This window comes from Panthera leo, chromosome E2 (assembly GCF_018350215.1).
Source record: "Panthera leo isolate Ple1 chromosome E2, P.leo_Ple1_pat1.1, whole genome shotgun sequence".
In the NCBI taxonomy this organism is placed as follows: Eukaryota; Metazoa; Chordata; class Mammalia; order Carnivora; family Felidae; genus Panthera; species Panthera leo.
The window spans coordinates 3,189,255-3,211,524 of NC_056693.1; the positions used below are offsets into that span (position 1 = coordinate 3,189,255).

General features: G+C 55.6%; 1 protein-coding gene, 1 long non-coding RNA gene and 1 pseudogene across 6 annotated transcripts; 1 reads left to right on the forward strand and 2 right to left on the reverse strand.

Moving 5' to 3' along the window:
• Window positions 1–3,345: 3,345 nt before the first annotated feature.
• Window positions 3,346–15,204, forward strand: HSPBP1 (HSPA (Hsp70) binding protein 1). 4 transcript variants are annotated; one of them, XM_042917673.1, is made up of 8 exons: window positions 3,346–3,624; window positions 3,976–4,273; window positions 5,993–6,197; window positions 8,575–8,799; window positions 10,799–10,954; window positions 11,065–11,161; window positions 11,705–11,816; window positions 14,902–15,204. In XM_042917673.1, exons 2-8 carry the CDS (start codon window positions 4,070–4,072, stop codon window positions 14,974–14,976), a joined length of 1,074 nt encoding a protein of 357 aa, XP_042773607.1. In that variant the 5' UTR covers window positions 3,346–3,624; window positions 3,976–4,069; the 3' UTR covers window positions 14,977–15,204. The 4 variants fall into 4 exon arrangements, with proteins under 4 accessions (XP_042773607.1, XP_042773606.1, XP_042773608.1 ...); XM_042917672.1 differs by having other exon boundaries at window positions 3,979–4,273; XM_042917674.1 differs by lacking the exon at window positions 3,346–3,624 and adding an exon at window positions 3,817–3,906 and having other exon boundaries at window positions 3,979–4,273.
• Window positions 4,584–5,277, reverse strand: LOC122207615. 2 transcript variants are annotated; one of them, XR_006196944.1, is made up of 2 exons: window positions 5,172–5,277; window positions 4,584–5,076 (listed from the first exon to the last, which is right to left on the reverse strand). It is a non-coding gene; the product is annotated as an uncharacterized LOC122207615 (long non-coding RNA). The 2 variants fall into 2 exon arrangements; XR_006196943.1 differs by having other exon boundaries at window positions 4,584–5,079.
• LOC122207613 lies at window positions 7,463–8,060 on the reverse strand (annotated as a pseudogene).
• Window positions 15,205–22,270: the final 7,066 nt, after the last annotated feature.

Sequence of the window (22,270 nt, forward strand, 5' to 3'; positions counted from 1 at the left end):
AGAGGCAGACGGCGAGAGAGATGCGGACCAGCAGACCGGCTGGCGCGAGGCAGGGAGAGGGGCAGAGCCGGGGGAGTCCGATGCGGAGAGGCAGAGACTGGGGGAAAAGAGGGAGAGAGTCGGCCGGGGAGACGGAGACAGATGTGCAGAAACGCAGATGTGATGGAGAAGGGGAGAGGGGATGAGGGGGAGAGACAGCGACACAGAACCAGGGAGAGGCACAGGTGAGGGGAAGAGACAGGGAGGTGAGGGGGAGAAATAGGGAGGAACAGAGAGACAGAGACAGAAGGAGGGGAGGATGTAGAGGCGAGGCCCAGGGAGAAGAAGGGCAGCCAGAAAGATGAAGGGTCAGAGCGCAGGAGGGAAGTGGGAGAGACAGGTGGACGGGGATGAGGCGGCAGGTAAAAGAACAGACAGGTGGAGGGACAGAGACCGAGACGAAGAAAGACTGGGCTATGGAGAGGGACAAAGAAGGAGAGAGCTGGAAACCGGAAAAGAACCGTGGGGTCCCTACAGGGGGGAGGGCTACGTGCTGGGGAAGACGGGGGCACAGAAAGAGGGAGACAAGCAGAGAGAGGGAAAGAATTTGGGGGTTGCCGAACCAGGCCCCCAAGCCTGCCCACCCAGGCCTCCTTCTCCCTCTAGTATCAGGGCCCCATATCCACCCACAGCCCAGGTGCACCTTCTCAGATTTTCTTGGTTCCATTCCCCCTTTTAGGATCCTCAGTACTCCACAAAGAAACTTCCAGAACCCCCTCAGGTCCCTGTGTATGTTTTGAGACCCCTGAATATTCTTTGTGCCCACCACAGGGTCCCCTCAGTCTTCATGTGGGCCTCCATACAATTCTACATGCCCACTATAGGACATCCACGGATCTGTGCTCAGGTAGATCTCCACATAATCCAGGACTCCTGTATCAGGTACCCAAAGGTGTTAGACACCCGTTTAGTCCCCAAGTCCCCTATAAAGTGGACCCAAGAGCTTCTAGTCTCCTAGACAACTGCCTTCATTCTGTAAACCTTTATTTAACACCAAATCTGAATGCTGGCCCCGTCCACATGGTGAGGGGACACCAGGGAACCACACCAACAAAGATCTTTGCCCCGTGGAGCTTCCACGGCAGTGGACACAGCAGGTGATAAACGAGATAAGCGAAGTGTATGTTTTGACAGTCAAGTCTCTGGAGACAAGTGCCGAGGAGCAGATGAGGGGTGCAGGAAGTGTTTGTTGGGTGGAGTAGGATTTTTTAAGCGGTGCCAAGAAAGACTTCTCCAGTGAGGGAACACTGAAGGAAAATGAAGGTCAGAGCTGTGTGGACAAAGTAACTTCCACGCAGGGGACAGCAAGTGCAAAGGCCCTGCGGTGCATGGTGGGAACCTCGAAGGGTCAGTGTGGCTGGAGGAGCAAGAGAGGGGGAGAGACAGAAAATGAGGTGAGGAGGCAGATCATACAGGACCCTATTAGAAGCAGGGTGACCATATGCCTGGTATTCTGTAATTATCATCATCACCATCATTATTTGGTATTCTGTAATTATTAATGAGGTCTGTTTGCACTCTGAAGTCTCGCTATGCATTGAAAATTGTATGATCACCCTACTCATAAGGTCATCATAAGGACTATGGCTTTTGTAGGGTACCTGGGGAGTTTTCCTGTAGGCCAGCATTATATTATACGTATATTAACATACACATCGTTATGTATAATTACACGTTGTATTTACATAGGTTGTATGGTACCATGCATAATAACGTATTGTAAATACTATAAATCAACTTGCACATGGGTATATCTAAGGATGGTAGGCTGAATAACAGCCCCCAGAGATGCCCACATCCTAATTTCCCAGAACCTGGGCCTATGTCACCTTATGTAGCAAAAGAGACTTTTCAGATGTGACTGAGTTGAAGATCTGGAGATGGGCAGATGATCCTGGTTATCTGGGTGGGCCCTGTAGGTAATCGCAAGGATCCTTATGAAAGGGTGGCAGGGGACGGTCAGAGTCAGAGGAGATGGGACCAAGACAGCAGAAGCCAACGTGATGTAGCCACAATCCAAGGAATGTGGGTGGTCTCTGGAAGACAGAAAAGGCAGGCAGCAGATTTTCTCCTAGACCTTCGAGAAGGAACACAGTCCTGCTGCTACCTTGATTCTGAGTAAGAACCATTTTGGACATCAGACCACCAGAACTGTAAGATAATAAATCTGTGTTGTGTTAAGCCACCAAATTTTTCGTAATTTATTTTTTAAATGTTTATTTGTTTATTTTTTTGAGAGAGAGAAAGAGCGTGAGTGGGGGAGGGGCAGAAAGAAAGGGAGAGAGAGAATCCCAAGCAGACTCCATCACTGTCAGCGCAGAGCCCTATGCAGGGCTTGACGCAGGGATCCCCGAAGGGCTCCATCACACGAATTGAAGAGTCCATGCTTAACCGACTGAGGCACCCAGGCGCTTCTTTCATAATTTGTTAAAGGCAGCAATAGAAAGACATACAATAGCGTACAGGGCGTGAGGGTAGGGGTAGGAGCCCAGACCCCTGATAGCTATTTTGCTCAGTGCTACAAACACCGCCCGCGGGTGTCCAGGGCTTTTACGTTGTCTCTCCAATTCTGTCCCAAATACAACCTCGCACACTCCTGGCGCAGCAGGATGTGCAATCCGTGTGCGACTGTGGCCGCCACCTGAGCTGAGTGCAACCTTCTCCTAGCGGGGCAGGGCGGGGCCCCTAATGGAAGACTAGAACCAGGGGTTAAGCCCAGCTCGAGGCAAATAGCTCTACAGACCGGGCATATTCCCAGACCCGGGCCCCACACATGGCGCACAGAACTGGCAAGCCTCCCGAACCACCTAGTCCGAGCATTTTGCTTTGGCTGCGGCCTTCAGGAATCCCCCCTTCCTGTGCACCCGGCAGGACCCAGGGAAGATTCCAAGAGGCAGAGGCTGGGTGATAATAGGTGTCCGCAGGCGCTGCAGCGGGAACGAGGGAGCCCCCTTTGACGACTGGGGAAACTGAGGCCAGGAGTGGGGTGGAATGGGCCAAAGGCTGCTTACATCAAATATTAGGGGTGAGAACCTAGGGCTCCAGTAAAAGATGCAGCAGCTGTCCAGGTGCAGGGGAAAAGGCCCTAGGCTGAGGGACCTGCCCAACCTGCAAGTAGGGGGTGGGGCCTAACGGGGAGAGGCCAGCTCACCGGCACGCGGCGGGGCTCAGGGGAGGGGTGGAGTCAAGCTGGGAGAGGCCGAAAGGCCCAGAACAGGGGCGGAGCGTGAGGTGGCAGGGCGGGGCGAGAACATTGGTGTGGGCGGAGCTACACTGTGGGCGGGGCGAAGCCACGGCAGGGGTGGAGCTTGCAAGGAGGACTAGGGGACGCGGCTCCTAAGGGGCGAGATCTGGGTCGGGGCGGAGCTTAGGCTGAGAATGAAGCGGGGGGCGGGGCCGGCCGCCTTATCCGGCCAGGTGGGAAGGGCTTAAGAGCCGGGAAAGCCTCCTGGATCAAGGTTGGGAGGGTGCGCCGGGAACTTCCGGGCGAGTTTGGCGCATTTCCGGTCAAGATGGCGGCGCCCAGCAGAGTCAGGTGCGGGCGACTCTGTCTTTAGTAGCGGCGGCGACTCACAGCCCGGGGAGGTGAGTCTTGGGTTAGGGAGGTCCGTCTCGCTCTGGCTCCTCTCTTTGGAGAGGAAGGAGAGGGGATTTGTTGCTAAGGCGTCCAAAGTGGGGGCTTGTTGCCAAGGAGGCAGGGCAGTGGGGTTGCTAAGAGACGGGAACGCACTTAGGGGCGATGGGGGAGGGGGTTGCTAGGTTGCTAGTTGGAGTGGGTGGGGCCTGTTGCGAGGGAGGAAGGAGGGGCGTGTGACTTTGGGGAAGGGTCCTGTGGGTCTGCAGGAAGGAAATAGGGCTGTGGCTATGGTGGGTGCGGGCAGAGTGGTTTGGGGTCATGGGCGGGCGCCCAGCTCCCCTAAAACGCCGCCTTCTCAGCAGACCCCCAGGAGTCGACCCGACGGGACGCCAGAGCTACCTCAGCGGTGACCACCCGCTCTCCCAGACACATTCTTCCCTTCACAAACAGCCCATGGCGGACCAAGGCCCTGGGGGCAGTCGCCTCCCCCTGGCGCTGCCCCCGGCCTCCCAGGGTTGCTCCTCAGGGGGCGGCGGCTCCTCGGCGGGGAACTCGAGCCATCCTCCGCCCCCGCGAAACCTCCAAGGCCTTCTGCAGATGGCTATCACGGCGGGCTCTCAGGAACCAGAGCCCCCTCCAGAGCCCATGAGTGAAGAGGTAAAGGGTGGGGATCCCGGAAGTGGGGAGAGGGGGTAGGTGTGACAGAAATCTCTCGGGAAGTGCGTCCTGGGCAGGGGCGGGAGTCCAGGTGTGAGGGCATAGCGGGCTGTGTGTGTGCCAGGTGGGGTTACAGTAGACTGAAGGTCAGATCTCAGAAGTGCCTGCGAGGGCAGATCCCTGGATCCCAGCATCCCGTCGAGGTGCAGAGTTGCACAGTAGCTTTGTGGTGAGAAGGGAAAGGGAGCCGGGCAGACCTGGTTTCGGCAGTATCCAGCTGTGTGACCTTGGGTATGGCACTTCACCTCTCTGAGCAGCAGGTTCTTTATTTGCAAGTTGATGATGACGCTAAGAATAACAGCACTTCATAGGGTATTTCTGAGGTTCCCGTTTAAGTAGGGGTCCACACAGCGCCGGGCAGTGTTCCTGAAGACAGCAGGCTGTTCTCATCAAGAGTGCAGGCTCTGGGGACAGGCACTTAGGTTTGACGTTAGGCTTTGTGGGTGGCCGACACTGTGACCTTGGGCAAGTCACAGCCTTTCTGGGCCTCGGTTTTCTCATCTGTGAAGTGGGGATAGCGATACTCACCTGGGAGGGTTGTCTTGGAGATTAGTTAGCAATACTGGTTATATGTGATGTTTAGTGGCCGATGGTGATTATAGTATACAAAATATTGTGCTGATCCAGTGATGTCATTGAACGTTTAGGACAATGAGGTAGGAATAGGCACAGAAGGATTAACATCTTGCCCAAATTCATCCAGGACTTGTGACTACAGAGCCCGCATATGAGCACTAACAGACCTGCTGGGAAAAAAAAAAAACCAAAAACCAAGAAATCAGTGGCCAGCTCTCAGCTGTCATCTTACTTGACCTAACAGGCAGCATTTGATTCCTACCCATCTCCTTGATCTCTTTCTTCATTTGTTTTCTAGAACAACAGTGTCCTGGTTTTATCCTTACTCACTGGCTCTCCTTCCCTCTCCTCTGCTGGTTCTTCCTCATTCTCCAGCCTCTGAATGAATGCGTACCCCAGGGCTCTCCTCTTACCTACCTGTGCTCACTTCCTTTGTGAGCTCATGTTGTGTTGAGACTTCCCCCTGACCACTCTCAAATTTATATCTGTAGACCGGTGGTTCTGATATTATCTCTCTGCGGACATTTGACAACCAGCAGAGACATGTTTAGTTGTTCAACTCGGGGCAGGGGGTGGGCTGCTGGCATCTAGTAGGTAGAGACCAGGGCAGCTGCTTGCCGCTCAACATCATCCAGTGTACCCACCCCCAACAGAACCATCCAGCTCAGAGTGTCAGTAGAGCCAGGTTGAGAAAGCCAGGTCTAGGCTGGACCTCCTCTCTGAGCTCCAGCATTTCGCCTTGGGTGTGTAATAGATCTCTCAAGCTGAACACGTTGCAAAATGAGCTCTAATCTCCACTCCTCATGTTCCATACCCACTTCCCCTCCCGTTTTCCCCGTCTCCTTCTAGTTGCTCAGGACAGAGACCTAGGAGTGCCTTCTTTCCCACCCCGTTGCCACTCTCTCCGTAAATCTCGTGTCTAGAAAGTTGTGAATAGAAAAGACGCTCAACGGAAACCTGTTGATCGAAGGAGCAGTCAGCTCCCGCACGTTGGCCGTTATTAGCAACAACTGTTAGGCGTGAACGAATTACTGACAGAGGGTTGCTTCTTTCCCCACCCTCCTGCCCGGTCTCGCGCCCCAGAGGCGTCAGTGGCTGCAGGAGGCCATGTCCGCCGCCTTCCGGGGCCAGCGGGAGGAGGTGGAACAGATGAAGAACTGCCTCCGAGTGCTGTCCCAGCCTACACCCTCCTTGGCTGGGGAGGCCGAACTGGCCGCTGACCGGCAGGAGCGTGAGGGGGCCCTGGAGCTGCTGGCCGACCTGTGCGAGAACATGGACAATGCTGCAGGTACCCCCCGGGCTGCCCCCCGCCCCCCCCCCCCCCCCCCCGCCTCCAGGGTCCTGCCCCTTCTCCCTGGTCTCCCCCCTGTCTCTTCCCTCCTCTGCAGCCCCGGGTCCCTCTGTGTCTCAGCCCCTGTCCTTCCTTTCGGGGATCACACTGTCAGCCTCTCCCCCAGCCTCCCGGCCTCCAGCCTCTCCCTCTCTAGTCTGCTCCCAGATGTGACTGCCCTGCCTCTTCCTGCCTGGTCCCCTTGTCCTCAGGAGGGGACCTTCTCTCACCCCACCAGCCCGGCGGCACGTCTGCCTCCCCGATATCCTCCCAAACTGGTCATTTCTCCCTGGTCTCTTGCGTGTGCACTGTCACTCCCCAGAACACGAGTGAGGAGGTGGTTCGGGGCAGGACGGTCAGAGAGGGTCTCCCCGAGGGGTGCCGTTTGGTCAGAGACCTGAAGCGGTGGAGTGAGTTATGAGATTAGCTCTGGAAAAAGCTAATGGGGTATGGCCAGTGCAAAGGCCCTGAGGTGGGAACGTACCTGGGACGTGCAGGAACAGCAGTAGGGCCAACAGGCCAGGATGGAGTGAGGGAAGGGCGGGAGGTGGGAGGGGGCGCTGGGTGTGGAGGGCCTTGCAGGCCAGAGTCGGTGCTGGGGTTTTGTTCTAAATGCCGAGGAGCTGGTAGAAGGAGGACATTCTACTTTCAGTCGCAGGGGCATAATATAGTCATTGAGGGTGTGGATTTGTCTTTTCTGGCCGTTTCACGTCAATGGAATCATAGAATATGTGGCCTCCGAGTGGACGTTTTCAAGGGTTTTCCACGTGGGAGCCTGTAACTGGAACTTTATTCCTCTCTGGAACAACCTATTGTGTGGATAGGTCACGGGTTTGCTTATCCATTCATCAGTTAATGGACATTGGGGTCATTTCCCCCATTGCTTATTGAGAATACTGCCCTCGTGAACATTGGTGCAAGTGTCTGTTTGAGTCTGTGCTTTCCGTGGTTTTGGGTCTTTATGTACGAGTGGTCATATGACAACGCTGCGTTTAACTTCTCGAGGAACCACCAAGCTCGCCGATACCACTTTATTTACAAGAACAGGTGCTGGGCCGTAGTTTGCCGAGCCCCGGTCTAGTATGAGGTTCTCCCACAGGGAGATTGGGGGTCAGTACCGGAATTCAGTGGGCTGCAGCCTGGGACCCTAAGCCCCCAAATGCTGACATTTTTTTTTTTTTTTTTCTGTTTTTACTTTTATTTGCATATATTTCATGCAGAATTTACTCCCGGGCCATAAGTTTTTGTTTCTTCACTTTCTTCTGGGATATCTTTTTCTTCTGTGCAATCTCCTCTTCTGGTTTAGGAACAATCTGCTGTTTTTCAGTAAGGATCATCTCAATGTGGCAGGGAGAGCTCATGCGTGGGCTAATCCGACCATGAGCCCTGTAAGTTCTACGCCGCATTTTGGGGGCTTTGTTCACCTGGATGTGCTCAACGACCAGAGAATCTACATCTAAACCCTTACGTTCAGCATTGCTCTCTGCATTTGTAAGCACGTGCAGTAAAAATTCGGCACTCTTTTTGGGCCACCGACCCTGTGTCCAGCCCCACTGTTTGGCCTGGGCACACCTACCAACTCCACCATTGTAGCGTTGGAATGGCACACATTGCTTCTGCAAAGTGACATCTTTCAGATACTTGGTGGCCTTTCGGATATGCATTCTTGATGGCCTGGGCAGTTTCCCGTGTGTTCTTAGAGTGAACACGAAGATTTGAACCTCTTGATTTGCATGATTTTGTCGGGTTTTCCGGGTCAAGTGAATAGCGAACCATTTTCAGAGATCACCTCAGGCCACTTACCGGAAGAGAAACGCTGACATTTTTGAGACCTTGGAGGGATGCCTGGTTGGGTGCCTGGAGAAAGCCCGCACTTGAGGCAGGCTCCCCTGGGAGGCAGCCTCACCCTCCAGCCTCAGCTGGCGTATTAACTTGTGAGGGTGGCAGTAACAAAGCACCACAGAATGGGAGGCTTGAACAGACTTGTGTCGCCTCACACCTCTGGAGACTGGAAGTCTGAGATCCAGGTGTGGGCAGGGTCAGTTTCTCCTGGGCTCGGGTCTCCTTGGTTTGCAGGTGGCTGCCTTCTCCCCGTGTCCACACGTGGTCTTCCCTGCGTGCATGTCTGTGTCCTGATCTCTTATAAGGACACCGATCGTACCAGATTAGCACCCACCCTGATGACCTCACTCTACCTGGGTGATTTCTTAAAAGGCCCTGTTTCCCCGTACGTTACATCCTTAGACACTCGGGGCTTCAGCATACGAATGTTGGGGGGGAGGGCACAGCTCAGCCCCTAGCACCCGAACTCTCGTCTCCCCTCTCTCTGGCACAGACTTCTGCCAGCTGTCAGGCATGCACCTGCTGGTGGGCCGGTACCTGGAGGCAGGGCCCGCGGGGCTGCGGTGGCGGGCGGCACAGCTCATCGGCACCTGCAGCCAGAACGTGGCGGCCATCCAGGAGCAGGTGCTAGGCCTGGGCGCCCTGCGCAAATTGCTGCGGCTTCTCGACCGGGACTCCTCTGACTTGGTGCGCGTGAAGGCCCTCTTCGCCATCTCCTGTGAGTGTCGGGGGGGGCTGCGGGGAGGCGCACAGATCCTGCTGGGATCTGCCTGGGGGCAGGTGGAGGGGGACCTGAGTGTTCAGTTATGCCCATTACCCGTTGAGACTCTGTGCTGGGTGCCAGGACTGGGTGGTGAGCTTGCCAACCCCCTGTCACTCAGAGAGCCAGACCCTAGTGCCACGGGAATGCTGCTCAACACGTCAGAGTCGTCAGTCTCTGTTGCCCTTCCTTGTCGTGAGGAGGGGGCCGTCCTTGCCTGAGAGGGTGGCCTCCACCCATTAGAGATACCAGTGGCTCTCACTCACGCTGTCTCCTGGGGAACAGGTGCCTGGATGGGGCTGATGCCGACACCTTGGGGCACTCTCTGTGCCAGGCCCCATGCCAAGCCTGGGCGAGCATTAGCTTGCTTAGCCCGCACACACACCGTCGGAGGTAGGGAGACTGAATCCGCATCAAGGACAGACCAGGTCAGGTAGCCTAAGTGACAACCCGGGCGCCCTGCAAGGACGTGCAGGTGCGCGGTGGTAGCCCAGGCAGTGCTCTCCACCATGCGCTGGGCCCATGTCTATGTGTGCGTCATGCTGGGGGCCCCCATTTGACGGTTTCTTTCTGTCTTTTTTTTTTTTTTTTTTTTTTTTGAATAAGCTTCGTTGGGATGAAATTCACAGGCTATACAATTCATCCTTTTGTTTATTTTTAAAACAGTTTTAATGTTTATTTATTTTTGAGAGACAGAAAGAGCGAGGGAGGCAGAGGATGAGAAGCAGGCTCTGAGCTGTCAAGCGCAGAGGCTGACTTGGGGCTCGAACCTGTGAACTGTGAGATCATGACCTGAGCCGAAGTCAGATGCTTAACTGACTGAGCCACCCAGAAACCCCATCATCCCTTTGAAGTGTACAGTTTAGTGTATTCTCAAGGCTGTGCAACCGTCACCGCTGTCGAACTCCAGAACATTTCCATCGCTCCCAAGAGAAGCCCCACGCCTGTTAGCGGCCCCTCCGTGCCCCCTTTCCTCCGGCCCCTGGCAGCCACCCACAGCCTGCTTACTGCACACATAGATTTGCCTGCCCCGGACATGTGGCTCTCCGAACCCCACAGTTTAGGGATTTTTTTAAGTTGTAGAAACCCCCGCACAAACTTAAAAAGCACAAGCAGGGGGAGGGGCAGTGAGAGAGAGAGAGAGAGAGAGAGAGAGAGAGAGAGAGAATCCCAAGCAGCCTCCACACTGTCAGCGCAGAGCCCAACTTGGGGCTAAAACTGATGAATTGTGAGATCATGACCTGAGCCGTAATCAGGAGTCAGACACTTAACGGACTGAGCCACCCAGGCGCCTCGAGGGATTTTCATGGAGGCTTTCTCACGTAGGCGTGATGGATCATTGATTTCACTTCCAGTCCCTTTCTCCTTTCTGGAGGATGGGAGGTGGGGCTGGAAGTTCCAAGTTTCTAATCATGGGTTGGTCTTTCTGGTAAGTAAACCCCATCCAGTAGTCCACCCACAGTCACCTCATTAGAACAAAAGATGCTCCTATCACCCAGAAACTTCCAAGGGTTTTGAGACGTTGGTGTCAGGAAAGGGGGCAGAGACCAAGTATGTATTTAGTATGTCACAGTGGTCCCGGGAGAAGAACAGGGAGGCTAGGAAGGAAGGGATTGCGGCAAGGGTGCGGGAAAGAGTCCTGGAGGAGGTGGCATCTGGAAAGTCACCTGCAAAACTGGGGAGACAGATGGACAGGCAGACCTTGGGTGGCTTGGCCACAGAGGGTGGACAGAGAGACTCAGTTCCCCAGAGGTCCCGAGAGCCAGAGCAGGATGGGGAAGAGGTGGGTCGGTGTTGTCTTCTAATAGCTTGCGTTCATCATGTCTCAGTAAAAAAAAAAAATACCTAAAAAAAAAATAATGCTTATGAAGCGTGGGGTCCCTAGAAGTTGATGTTGATGGTGGTGACGGTGGTGACCGTGGCCTCGAGGTTCCTCCCCCCGCTTGTCTCCCCCCAGGCCTGGTCCGGGAGCAGGAGGCTGGGCTTCTGCAGTTCCTGCGCCTGGACGGCTTCTCCGTGTTGATGCGGGCCATGCAGCAGCAGGTGCAGAAGCTCAAGGTCAAGTCAGCGTTCCTGCTGCAGAACCTGCTGGTGGGCCACCCCGAACACAAAGGTGGGGCAGCCAGGGCGGGGGCCCCAGGGACGGTCCCAAAGGGAGGGTGGGCGGTGTGTGTGGGGGAGGGGTGTGGACTGCCCCTCTGACCCCCAAGACCCTTCCCCCAGGGACCCTGTGCTCCATGGGGATGGTCCAGCAGCTGGTGGCCCTGATCCGGACAGAACACAGCCCCTTCCATGAGCATGTGCTTGGAGCCCTGTGCAGGTATGCTGGGGCCTCCGAGAGGGCGAGGCCTGTGCCAGGCACCACCCCTCCCCCCCACACCTCCCAGGCTGGCACCACTGGGCTCCCGCCCACCAGCCTCCCCCCTGATGGGATTCGGGAGCTTGGGCCTTTCCCACAGAGGGGGCAGGCATCATTGTGCTGGCCCTCCCTGAGCAGTAGTTTCCTCACTTGTAGGGCCGACACGGCAGCCTGGGAGGAGGGGCAGAGGCTTACCCCGCTCCCCCCACACACGGTACTGGCAGATTAGTGTCTGCACGAGAGGACACGGGGAGCAGCCCGTCATGCAGGTGGCGGCTCCCGTGTGCCGAGCGGGCTCCAGGCCAGGCTCTGTGCCAGGTGCCTTATTTTGTACCAGTCTCATCGTAGTCCCTGGGGTGGCGTGGGGACGGCGTGAGATCTGCATCCGGATGGGGAAACTGAGGCCCAGCGTGGGGAACTGTCTTGCCCGGGCTCCTGTGGGAGCAGCGTGGGGGCGGGGCTGTGTAGAGCGGGGTCCCAAGGATTGCTCTCCTGTCCCCACAGCCTGGTGACAGACTTCCCCCAGGGCGTGCGGGAATGCCGGGAGCCCGAGCTGGGCCTGGAGGAGCTGCTCCGTCACCGCGTCCAGCTGCTACAGCAGCACGAGGAGCACCAGGTACGGCCCGCGGGCGTGGCTGCGGCACCTGCTGCGTCCTTCCTGTGTCTCTCGCCGCGTGCCTCGTGCTCTGAGCTAGCGCTGCGGCACGGGCGAATGGGAGCCCGGGGTGCCGTAAGGGGTTAGTGAGCAGTCATTTATTTATAGCCAAATCGTATAGTTATTTACATCCTGTCAGAGTTTTAACAATTAATATTTACTAGATTGCTAAATAACAGGTCTGATAAGTAGCAACCAGTGAGATAATTGAATAAGAAACGAGATAAGTAACTCGTGTATTTAATTAGGTAATAAGTAACAAGTGATAACTCAGATAATTAATCAGGAACAAATAAGTGATAAAGAGCAACTAATTAAATATTCGTACAGTTGTTTAATTATTTAAGTGATTTAGCTGATAATTAAACGTGTCACACTCCAGGGACAACTGTTCGACTGAGTCCGTTCCTCTGTGACACTGTCGAGAGTTCACAGAGGTGCTGGGAGTGAGGAGCAGGGATGACCAGGAGAGGCACAGTGTCCACTCCTAGGGGCTTGCCCCGACCTCATCACAGGGATGCGTGGAAACATGTGCCCACAGATCGTGGGGTCCACGGAGCCCCAACCCGGCCTGGGCTCATTTCCAGCTGGGGAGTGCTTTAGTTGTTGCATTCGATCCCTGAGCCGCCTGCGTGGCAGGTGATACCACGGCCTACTGGTGAGGACCCTCCTGGTGAGACAGGTCTCCTGTGAACTGACCAGCACTCCTTTTGCCTTTTTTTTTTTGTTTGTTTGTTCCAAAAAAAAGTCTGTTAGCTCTATTTGGTTTTAATTGTTCTTTTAACATTTATTTTTGAGAGGAGACAGAGCACAAGCAGGGGAGGGGCAGAGGGAGAGAGGGAGACACAGACTCAGAAGCCGGCTCCAGGCTCTGACCTGTCAGCACAGAGTCTGGTGAGGGTCTCGAACTCACGAGCCGTGAGGTCATGACCTGAGCTGAAGTCGGACGCTCAACCGACTGAGCCACCCAAGCGCCCCGCTTAACAGTTCTATTGAGGTATAAGTGTCATGTAATAAACTCCACTTATTTGAAGTGTGCGACGTGAGAAGCTTAGACATATGGATACACCTGTGGAAACCTTCATTCTTCCTTGCCTCCCTTTGTCAGGGGCAGCTCAGCCATGTGCCAGGCCCTGATCTGGGCGCTGGGGGTTTGGGGAGGAGCAAAAGGGTACAGCCTTCGCTCTCACGGGGGCTCAGGGGTGATAAACATGCAGACACGCAGAAATACATACTTACAAGTACATGTATACCTTGTGTGTGCGTGTATATGTGCATACATAATACATGCAGTGTTTGTATAGTGTAATTTAACACGGATAGTATGACATCAGGAGGTTACAAGTACATTGACGGAAAAAACGTGAGGGGGGCAGAGAAGACGGGGCAGTGATGCGTTAGATCTGGTGCCATATCAGTTTCCTATGGCTGCTCTAACAGTACCACAGACTGGGTGGCTTAACGCAGGGAGGTATGCTCTCGCAGTTCTGGGGACTAGAAGTCTGAAGGCAAGGTGTCGGCAGGGCCGTGCTCCCTCTGAAGGTTCTAGGGGAAGAATCCTTCTGCTTCCAGCTGCTAGTAGTTGCTGGCAATCTTTGGCTTGTGGATGTGCCGGTCCGGTTTCTGCCTCCATTTTCACATGGGCCTTCTCCTGTGTCTGTGTGTCTGTCTTGGAAATCTTTCCAGATACTCAGAGGTCTGCTTTACTTTCAGCATAATTGAGTGACACAGTTGGCATGATATCCCGTAAGGTGATTCTGTCATGACTTAGTCCTCTTTTGTAGGTAAATTTAAGAGTTACATTTCATGGATGCTTTCTTGCAAAAAGGTCCTGTAGTCATGTGGTTCAAAAGTGAAGCTGCATAGGAGGGTAAGCAGTGAAAAGTCTCCCCGCTGCCCTTGTCTTTAACCACCCAGTGCCTCCCCCAGTTCTGTGTGTGCCCTTCCTCAGATGGTCTATGCACACAAGCCAATGTGCGTGTAAATTCTCCTCTTCCTGTGCCCCTTTTGTGCACAACCAACCTGTCCTGACCACTCTTCTGTTCCCTGCCTCATTCCCTTTCATAACGTCTCAGGGAGGGGTGCAGGAGGAGTGTATTTTGTGTTGGCGGCCCTGGCTTTTTCCTGTTTCCTTTGAGAGCTGCAAGGTAGGTCGCTTCTTCCGCACCATGACCCCTGTTGACGGACATGCTGGTTGTTGCTACCACTCTGCTAAAGGAATAACCTTTTTACCTGTTACTTAATATGCATGAATATGGCTATAGGACAATTTCCAGAGAGGGAAAAGCGGCCAGGTTAAGGTAGGTTAAAGTGAAGGTACAGAGTTAGGGGCCGTTTTGTTAGCTATTGCCAAATTGCTCTCTATAAGGATGGAACCAGTTGATGAGGACGCCCAAGGGTCCCTTAAGCCATTTGGTCTTTTTCCAAGCCGAATGGCGAAAAGTAGTATTCCAGACCGGCTTACATTTGCGTTTCTGCAGTGAGTAACGTCAGACAGCTTTCCTTTCTCGTGAACTGCTCATTCGTATCCTGTGCCCATTCGTCTACAGGGTGGTGGTTTTTATGATCGATTTATTTTAAAGCTCTTGAAGTATTAAATATGTTAGCCTTTTCAGACGAGTTGCAAATATTTTTCACCCCAAACTGTTGTTTTTCTTTCATTTTTGTTTCTGGCATCTTTTTGCCAAGCAGAACCCTTTCAGGTTCATACAGTCCAGTCTTTCAGTGGTGTTTGTACCTGTGGAAGGGGTTTTAGTTTTAAGTGGTGATTAGTAGGGGTCGGTCATACCTGGGAGTTAGGGCACAAGGAGCTGAGGGGAGGACTCACCAGTGGGGTTTGATGGAGGCTGCGCGGCCCCTGGTTCTAGGTCAGTAGTCCGGGCACAGGGGAGAATGATGGATCCCGCTGGCACGGATCTCCGCTGAGATCTGAGGACCCTGGGAGGCTTCTGGGTCAGGCAGTGCGGAGGGCAGAGACCCCGAAGCAGGGATGGGCCTCTGCACTCGGGACTCCGCCTCTTGTCCCCCCACCCCCACCCCCATCCAGGAGGAGCTGGAGTTCTGTGAAAAGCTGCTACAGACCTGTTTCTCCAGCCCGACGGATGACAGCATGGATCGGTGAAACCTGGTGGCTTATCGCCTGTCTCCGTGGAGCCCCAGGCCTCCTGCCTCCCAAGAGAGAGCAGGGCCTTACTGGTGCATGGCCAGGGTGTGCCAGCCGGTCTCTGCTCAGCCCCCTGCAGGGGCACCGCGGAAGGCTCTGGCTCCCTGGATCTCACCTCTTGTGCTCTCACGCCCTTCCTCCTTCTTGTGTCCATACTGTTCTAATAAAGGTGTTTCTCTTCCTCCAGCTCATTCACTGCAGCCTTTGTCACCTCCCCTAGAGGATAGTTGGGGGTGGGGCACGATCTTACGGGACCGAGGGAGCCACGGAGGAGGAGAGGGCAGCGGGAGGAACCTGGAAAGAAAAGTGCTGCTCCCTAAAATCCAGAGCCATCGTCTCTCATCTTCTCAGGCCCTCTTGAGAGGGAGTGTGGTGGACACCCGCCCTCCCTTTTGACCATCCAGCGTCGCCAATTTCTCCATCAGAAGAATCCCCCACGTTTGATGTCCAAAGGGCCTGCCCGGAGGCGGGAGCCATGTTACTTCCCAGCATCCCGTGCAGAGGCATGTCACGTGACGTAGCCCCACCAATTAGAGCCCACCGCGCGGCTTCTGGGCGCGGGAGATGGGGGGAAAGCGGGAGCAGGTGCACCGCGGCCAGCCCGAAGCGCTCTACTTGCCCAGGGCTTGGGCATGGGCCTTGCTCCCGGCTGCAAAGCACTGAGAGATCCCCAGCCTTATCAGATATTAGGGCCGGAGACAGGTCTCACCCCCTTTCATAAATTCCTCGTCAGCTCAACCAAGTCTGGTCGTGTGTAACCAAGGCTCGTGACCAGTGCCATTTTTCAGACGAGGAATGTGAGCCCAGGGTGTTGATGCGTGGGCAAATTCACACAGCTAGGTTTCAGACCCGGGCTGGCTTCAAAGCTGTGCTCCTCCTGTACCCTGGTCTCCTAGCTCCATTTCGTACACGCTGATTCCTCTCGTGTGGCATTTACTCGTACTCTTGGGATTTGGGATGGGCCAATTATTTCACCCTTCTTCCCAAGTTCAGGATAAATTGAAAGGTAGCTACAGAATCCAAGAATTGGAGCTCAAGTATCACGTTTATTACCATTATGGCCAATCAGAAAGTAGCTTTAGTCTTGCTGCTACTGCCCCCAGCGTGAGACATGCTTGCCTGTCTGGTCACAGGCAGCACTGGACGAGCAGAGGCCTCCCCTTGGGTGCCGCAGGCCGCACTGGGCAAGCTGGCTCTAAGAGAGGGAGGGCTGGCGTGAGCCACGATGCCCATCCAATCTGGCAAATTGTTCCTCAGCCCCTAAAGGGGTTGGAGAGGCCAGGGGAGACACACTAAGCAATAGAAGTACCTCCGTGTGGAAATGTGAACAATGGGGAATGAGCGTTGTCACCAGACACTTTAAGCGCCTTCCAATTTTTTACGCATAACAGCATCGCCAACCTGTGAGTCCTGATGGGGGGAGACGCAGATTTTGGTCTTTAAAGCTGCTGCAGCTTCCCAGGTTCTTCCAGGCTGACCATGTCAACTTCTCAGGTTTCTTTTGCTGGTTGAAAAGGGCTACCCCTCGTCTCTCAGTTCCTGAGCTTATGTGTTAAAATAATATGGCAACTGTGCAAACATGGAACAAAGCAAGCAAAATGCTGAGTGAAAGACAAAAGAATGTGACTGAAGAAAAGATGACTGAGGAACAGAAGGAAATGCATCACAACTGCTTCAAGCTGAGTTACAATAGGAACCTGGGTCCATTTTAAAACAACCCCCCCCCCCCCAAAACAAAAACAAATCCCCAGGCACCTGGGTGGCTCAGACTTTGGCTCAGATCGTGATCTCACAGCTGGTTCGTTCAAGCCCCATGTCAGGCTCTGTGCTGACAGCTCAGAACCTGGAGCCCGCATCAGATTCTGTCTCCCCCACCTCTCTGCCCATCCTCCATTCTTTCGCTCTCTCAAAAATAAATGTTTCAAAAAATTGAAGAAACAACAAAAAACAAATCCCCAATGATGAAAAGGTTAAGATTGGCAAAACTAAGGAAACAAATAGAGGACTATGGTGGATTGTTCAGGAAATATTTACTCCCTCCCATTCCACCTCCATAAGAGAAGTACACTTCCCCACTCTGTTGGTGTGTGGAATTTATGTGCCTGCTCCCCATAACTTTGGGCTTGATTGTGTGACTTGCTTTGACCAATGGATGGTGGCAGATATGAGGCAACCTGAGACTTGAAATGCGCTAACAGATGGGCTCGACCTGGGCTGCTTCTCCCTTTCCTTGTGAGATGGTGCCCTGGGTAGCCCATGGTGCCAGAATACGAGAGACATGGGAAACAGAACCAACTTTGCCAAACTTCACATTGGCCAGCTCCAAGCTGTGAAAATGATAGATGCATGCTGCTGAGGTTGTGATTGTTACACAGCAGCAGATAACTGATACGAGGGCCAAAAATTAGCTCATGCAGCAAATCCACTGGAAATAGCAAGGACCAGAAGAAGAGACATATGATAATAAGCAAATACAGGTGGAAATGAGAAAGATTAAAGCAAGTACAGAGGAGCTAACAAATGTGAAAGGCAAATGCATAACTGGCATCCTTGAAATGGGGAACAAACCACAAGAACAGGAAAATGTACTAAACATACGATTCAATGTGTCTGAAATAAAAAAAAGTAAATCTGCAGGTTAAAAAAATGAAAGGAATCCGTACACGCACGCACTCGTCTGATCCTTACAGTGGGCCTGTAACATGAGCAAGGGCCTGTGACAAATTGGGGAAACAGAGGCAACAGTAAAGACAAGGCCTGGGCAAAAACCTAAGGCGAGACCTAAGTCAGCTTTACGCACAGAGAAGGCGTCGAGAACCGCGCGAGGCAGACGCGCGCGGGGCCCTGGTTGGAGAGAAAACCGGGTGCGGATTACCCAGGACTTGGACCCTGGAGCGAAAGCAGGAAATAATTGGAGGAGACGGAATGGATTTCCACAAGGAGCGAGTGGGAAGAGAAATCCTGGAGCAGGATTTGCTCTGGACTTTGGAACGGAGTCGTAGACAAACGCTATCCGCGTGCGGTGGCGCCTGCGCGTTGGGTTGTCTGGGTTTATTCAGGGAGAGACCGTTGGCCCAAACCAACGCAAGCGCATCCGCAGCCATGTTCTGGCTGGGCCGGAGGGGCGTGGTTGTGCCCCGCGCGCAAACGCACTGCCCGGGCCCGGGCGCGCGGCCTTCGCGCACCCGGACGGCGGCGGGTGGGCGGGGCTTCCTGCGTGCCCCTGCGCTAGGGGATTGTGGGATAGTGGCGGACGGAGCCGGGCGTCGGAGGCCCCGAGCCGACTGCAGAGTCCGAAGACGCGGTCTGTTTGAGGAAGGGGGCGCCGAAGGAAGTGGGCCTCGGCTTCCGTCGGCCGCTGCTCAGCCCTGCGGCCTGTTCGGACTGCGGAGGACAACGTCTTCCCTGACCGGCCTTTGCTTTCCCGCGCGCCGCCGGGCCGGGCCAGCCGGGACCACTTCCCCGCTGAGGGCCTTTGCCGGCCTCGCGGCCGCACCGACCTCTCCGCGGCCCCGGTCGCCGGCGAGCCCCGGACGCCCGCCTCCGTCCGCTCCCGGCCGGCGCTGACCCCCGGACTCTGGAGCTCGGCGCGCGGGGAGCCCCCTAGGCCCGAAGGCGCTAGCGCGAGCCCCCGCCGCCCCCCGCCCCCTCATACCGGGCCCCTGAGGCGGGGCCGGAGCCGCCGGCGGCGGGGCGGGGGGGGCGCCCCGATGAGCCCCGAGTGCGAGGAACCGCCGCCCCCCCGCGCAGGTGAGCGGGCCCCCGGGTTCCCCGAGGGTCTCTCAGCCCCCCAGGTCTCGGACACCCCCCCCCCCCCCCCCACCCCGGCCAAGTTCCCTAGTCTCTCCTCTCGGCCTCCCGCCGGCCAGCTCACCTCCTCGGTCTCCCTCCGATTCCCCACTCGCTTCCAACTTCCCCTCCTCGGACTCAGCCCCACTCTCCTGGGACATCTCCATCTTTTCCTCCTCAGCCCCTTTCCCTGGAACACCCCCTTCCTGTCCTTAGACTCCCCGCCTCTGACCCTGCCCGTACCCCTGCCCCGGGCTCAGGCCCTCTAGACCAGCAAGGCTCTCCCTGCTCCCTGCCCGGCTTAGCGTGTGAGGAGGGCTCTGGAAGCAGCCTGCGGAGCCAGCCAGGCCTGCTGAAGGCAGGCGGCAGAGGCAGGGACCAGCCCCAGGCCCTGCCCTGGGGAGACAAAGGCCCTGCCGGACAGTCACAATTAGGGGTGTTGTGATGGAGGTGGCTCAGGGCCTGCAGGCCGCAGAGGAGGGGCTCGGGAGCCTGGCTCGGTGGCTGTGGCGTTCTCTGTCTGGGAGGGACGAGTAGGGGGTTGACAGATGGAGAGTGGGAAGAAGGGCCTTCCGGGTGGAAGGAGCAGCACGTGCAAGCCTGTGAAGGTGGGAACCGGGGAGTGGTCTGCAGAAGTGTCGGGGTGTCGGGAGCGGGCGGGTGGAGGGCCTTGGTGCCGCTGCCTGTCCAGCCCCTCGAATGTGATCTCCTGGTTAGGGTCTTTCTTGCTCGCTCTTTTGCACACCTGAGCCTGGGCTGAGGCCACAGACGTTACCGTTCACTCCGGCCCCAGAGGCAAGATGTTTCTGGAAAGGAAGATGCGTTAGGTGTGGTACGGGGTTCGGAGTGGTAAAGAAACTTCAGTGGTGTGTAAAATGGTGCTGATGTCAGTGTTCTTCTCACTCGGCGGCTCTGGGGATTCAGTGGGGATTCAGTGGGCCGTTTCGGGAAGCCTGGACCCTCACGCAAGGCACAGGAAGTGCTCCAGGATCAGTAGCTTTTAGGAGTATTCTTACTAGGTTTGGGATTACGTGTTGCAGTGGCTCTCAACTTGGGGCGCTTGTGTCCTCCAGGGGACATTTGGCAATGGCAGGAGGTGCCGATTGTTATGAAGAAGGTGCTACTGGTGGGTGGGGGCCAGGGATGCTGCTGGACGTTGTACAGTGCACGGGACAGCCCCTGCCACAGAGTATTTTCCAGCCCCAGATATCGGCAGTGCTGCGGTGCAGAAACCCTGCTCTCTAGCTTGGGTGTCGTGTACAGTTTTGCCTTATCTGCCCTGTTGGTACTCGTGGGTGGCTGTGTGTTCTGAGTTGTGTATTTTGATTTATTTTAGTATTTTCAGTGATTTTTGTTGGTTCATCTACAGTTTCTCTGCATCAGAGGAGAGCCCTCTGGTTCCCGCCTACCCCGATCACCAGCACTTTTTCAGGGTCTACGGGAAGTGACTTCAACAGGTCACGCTCCCCCTCTGGACTTGAGGTGTTTTTTTTAATAAGTATTTCTAGCTGTGGGCCTGGCCTTATGCTAAGTCCCGGTAAGTTGGCGTCTTGCAGAGGGAGGCAGGTGACTGAACAGGCAGATCCTGTCACAGAGCGCTCGGATGCTGTCACAGGGTGACCACGGAAGCTGTGGAAGTGTGGAGCAGGCCCCTAACGAAGTCAGGGGAGGCTTCTTGGAGGAAGTGGTGTCTGTGCTGAAGCCTGAAGGACCCAGGAGGAGCCAGTCAGGCCCAGAGAGCTAGAGGGAAGGCAGAGGGAGCAGCCAGCCAGGGCAGAGGCAAGGGTGCCCACGAGCAGCCAGGTGTGGCGGGAGTGTTGAGCACCATGCGGGTTGCAGCAAGAGATGAGGTGAGAGAGGCCAGGGAGCTTTGGTGAAAACGAGAGGCCTTCCGGGCGCCCCTGGCTCACCAGCTCTCTAGGGCAGGCTCAGCACGTGGGGGGTGGGGACACGCCCTCCTTTCCAGGCCAAGCATGGTTTTCTCTTTGAACACCCGCTTTATAGATCTTCCCGTGGGAGGTGTGATCTTATGGTAACCGTGAGGTGTCTCCCGAGGGAGGAGATGGAGTCCAAGGCCACAGGGATTATATTTGGAGAGGCAGGATTGGAACCCAGGCTGTTCTGACTTTGGATCTCCCTGGAACACTGACTCTGCTCCTCTTCGTGTTCCAAGGGCTGTTTCGAAATCTGATAGCCGTTTTCCTTTTTTCCTTTGAACCCGTGACTGATCCAAGTGACAGTCCCGAATGTGAGCTTTCAGGTCCCTCCTTAGTCGTTGGCCAGGGGTCTGCAATCTTCTAATTCCTAATTATTCCATCTCCCGCGGTTGGACCCAAGTGGCCACCTCCCCTGGGAGAATGTGATCTGGGGTGTCCCCCTAACTGGGGACCCCTCCCAGGCTTTCCCAAGCCATGGACAAGTCCCAGCTTATTGTCCTCTGTGGCTGTGGCCAGGTCCCTCCTTCCCTGGCTTCAGTGGCCCCTTGTCCCAAATGGGCATCCTGCTGCCTACCTTGCTAGGTCTGTGCTGGGTTCTGCATCCTACTCAGAGGTGGTGGTGTCGCCGTTACTGTTGTCCTGTCCTCGGAATCGAAGTCCCCTACCCCCTTTCCAGACTTGGCAGAGAGCTGACAGTTGGGGAGACTTGAGGGAGGTGGTCTCATAGCCCTTGGACTTGCTGAGCGCTCAAGGGGCTGAGGCCGGCCTTTCAGTCATGGGTTCTCTCCCCTGCTAGAGCTCGTGTCTCATCTCAGCAGCCTGTGGCCCTGTGATGGCTGAGGGTGGCGGCGCCTGCAGGCCAGAGACGGCCTCTGCCAGCGCTAGACCCTCCCCTGAGCCCCTGGGCCACTCAGGTGGCCACCCCAGACGCGCTTGCTTTCAGGGGCTTCATGGCCAGGGCAGGCGAGGAAGGGGTGGAAGGTAGAGGATCGGGCCCCGGGCTCCCTGGCACCGACAGAGATGGTGGAGGCAGATCGGCGGTGCAGTGGGGCCGTCGCTCTGGGCCCTGCAGTCAGGCCCTGTCTGAGCCTGGGCAGGGCAGGGGCGGGCGGGGCGGGCAGGCTCCTGGGAGGGCAGCTGCTGTCACAGGCCTAAGAACAACACAGCAGAGCAAGAGACCCGCGGCGATGGTGCCAAGCTGGCAGAGAGAGAGGTGGTTTTCTTTTTTAATGGCTTCCTTTCTCATTTACAGTTTCCCCTTCTTCCGTTTGCAGCCAGTCATGGTTTTCAAACGGTTGCTAAAAACCAGTGGTAGTCACTTCCGTTTTCTTGAAGTTTGCTAAGAGTTGCATAGGGTGGGGGTGGTGGCGTGCGAGGCGCCTGCCGGAGTATTTGAATGACCTGGGTCGCTCAGGCAGGTGTGCGGAGAGTCTGTCTCTGGGTTTTCTGGTTTTGAAGCTATCACCCCTGGGTTACTGTCCAGCTCCTTCCGTCCCGCTGGGAGTGTCTGGGCTTCGGCGGGGTCA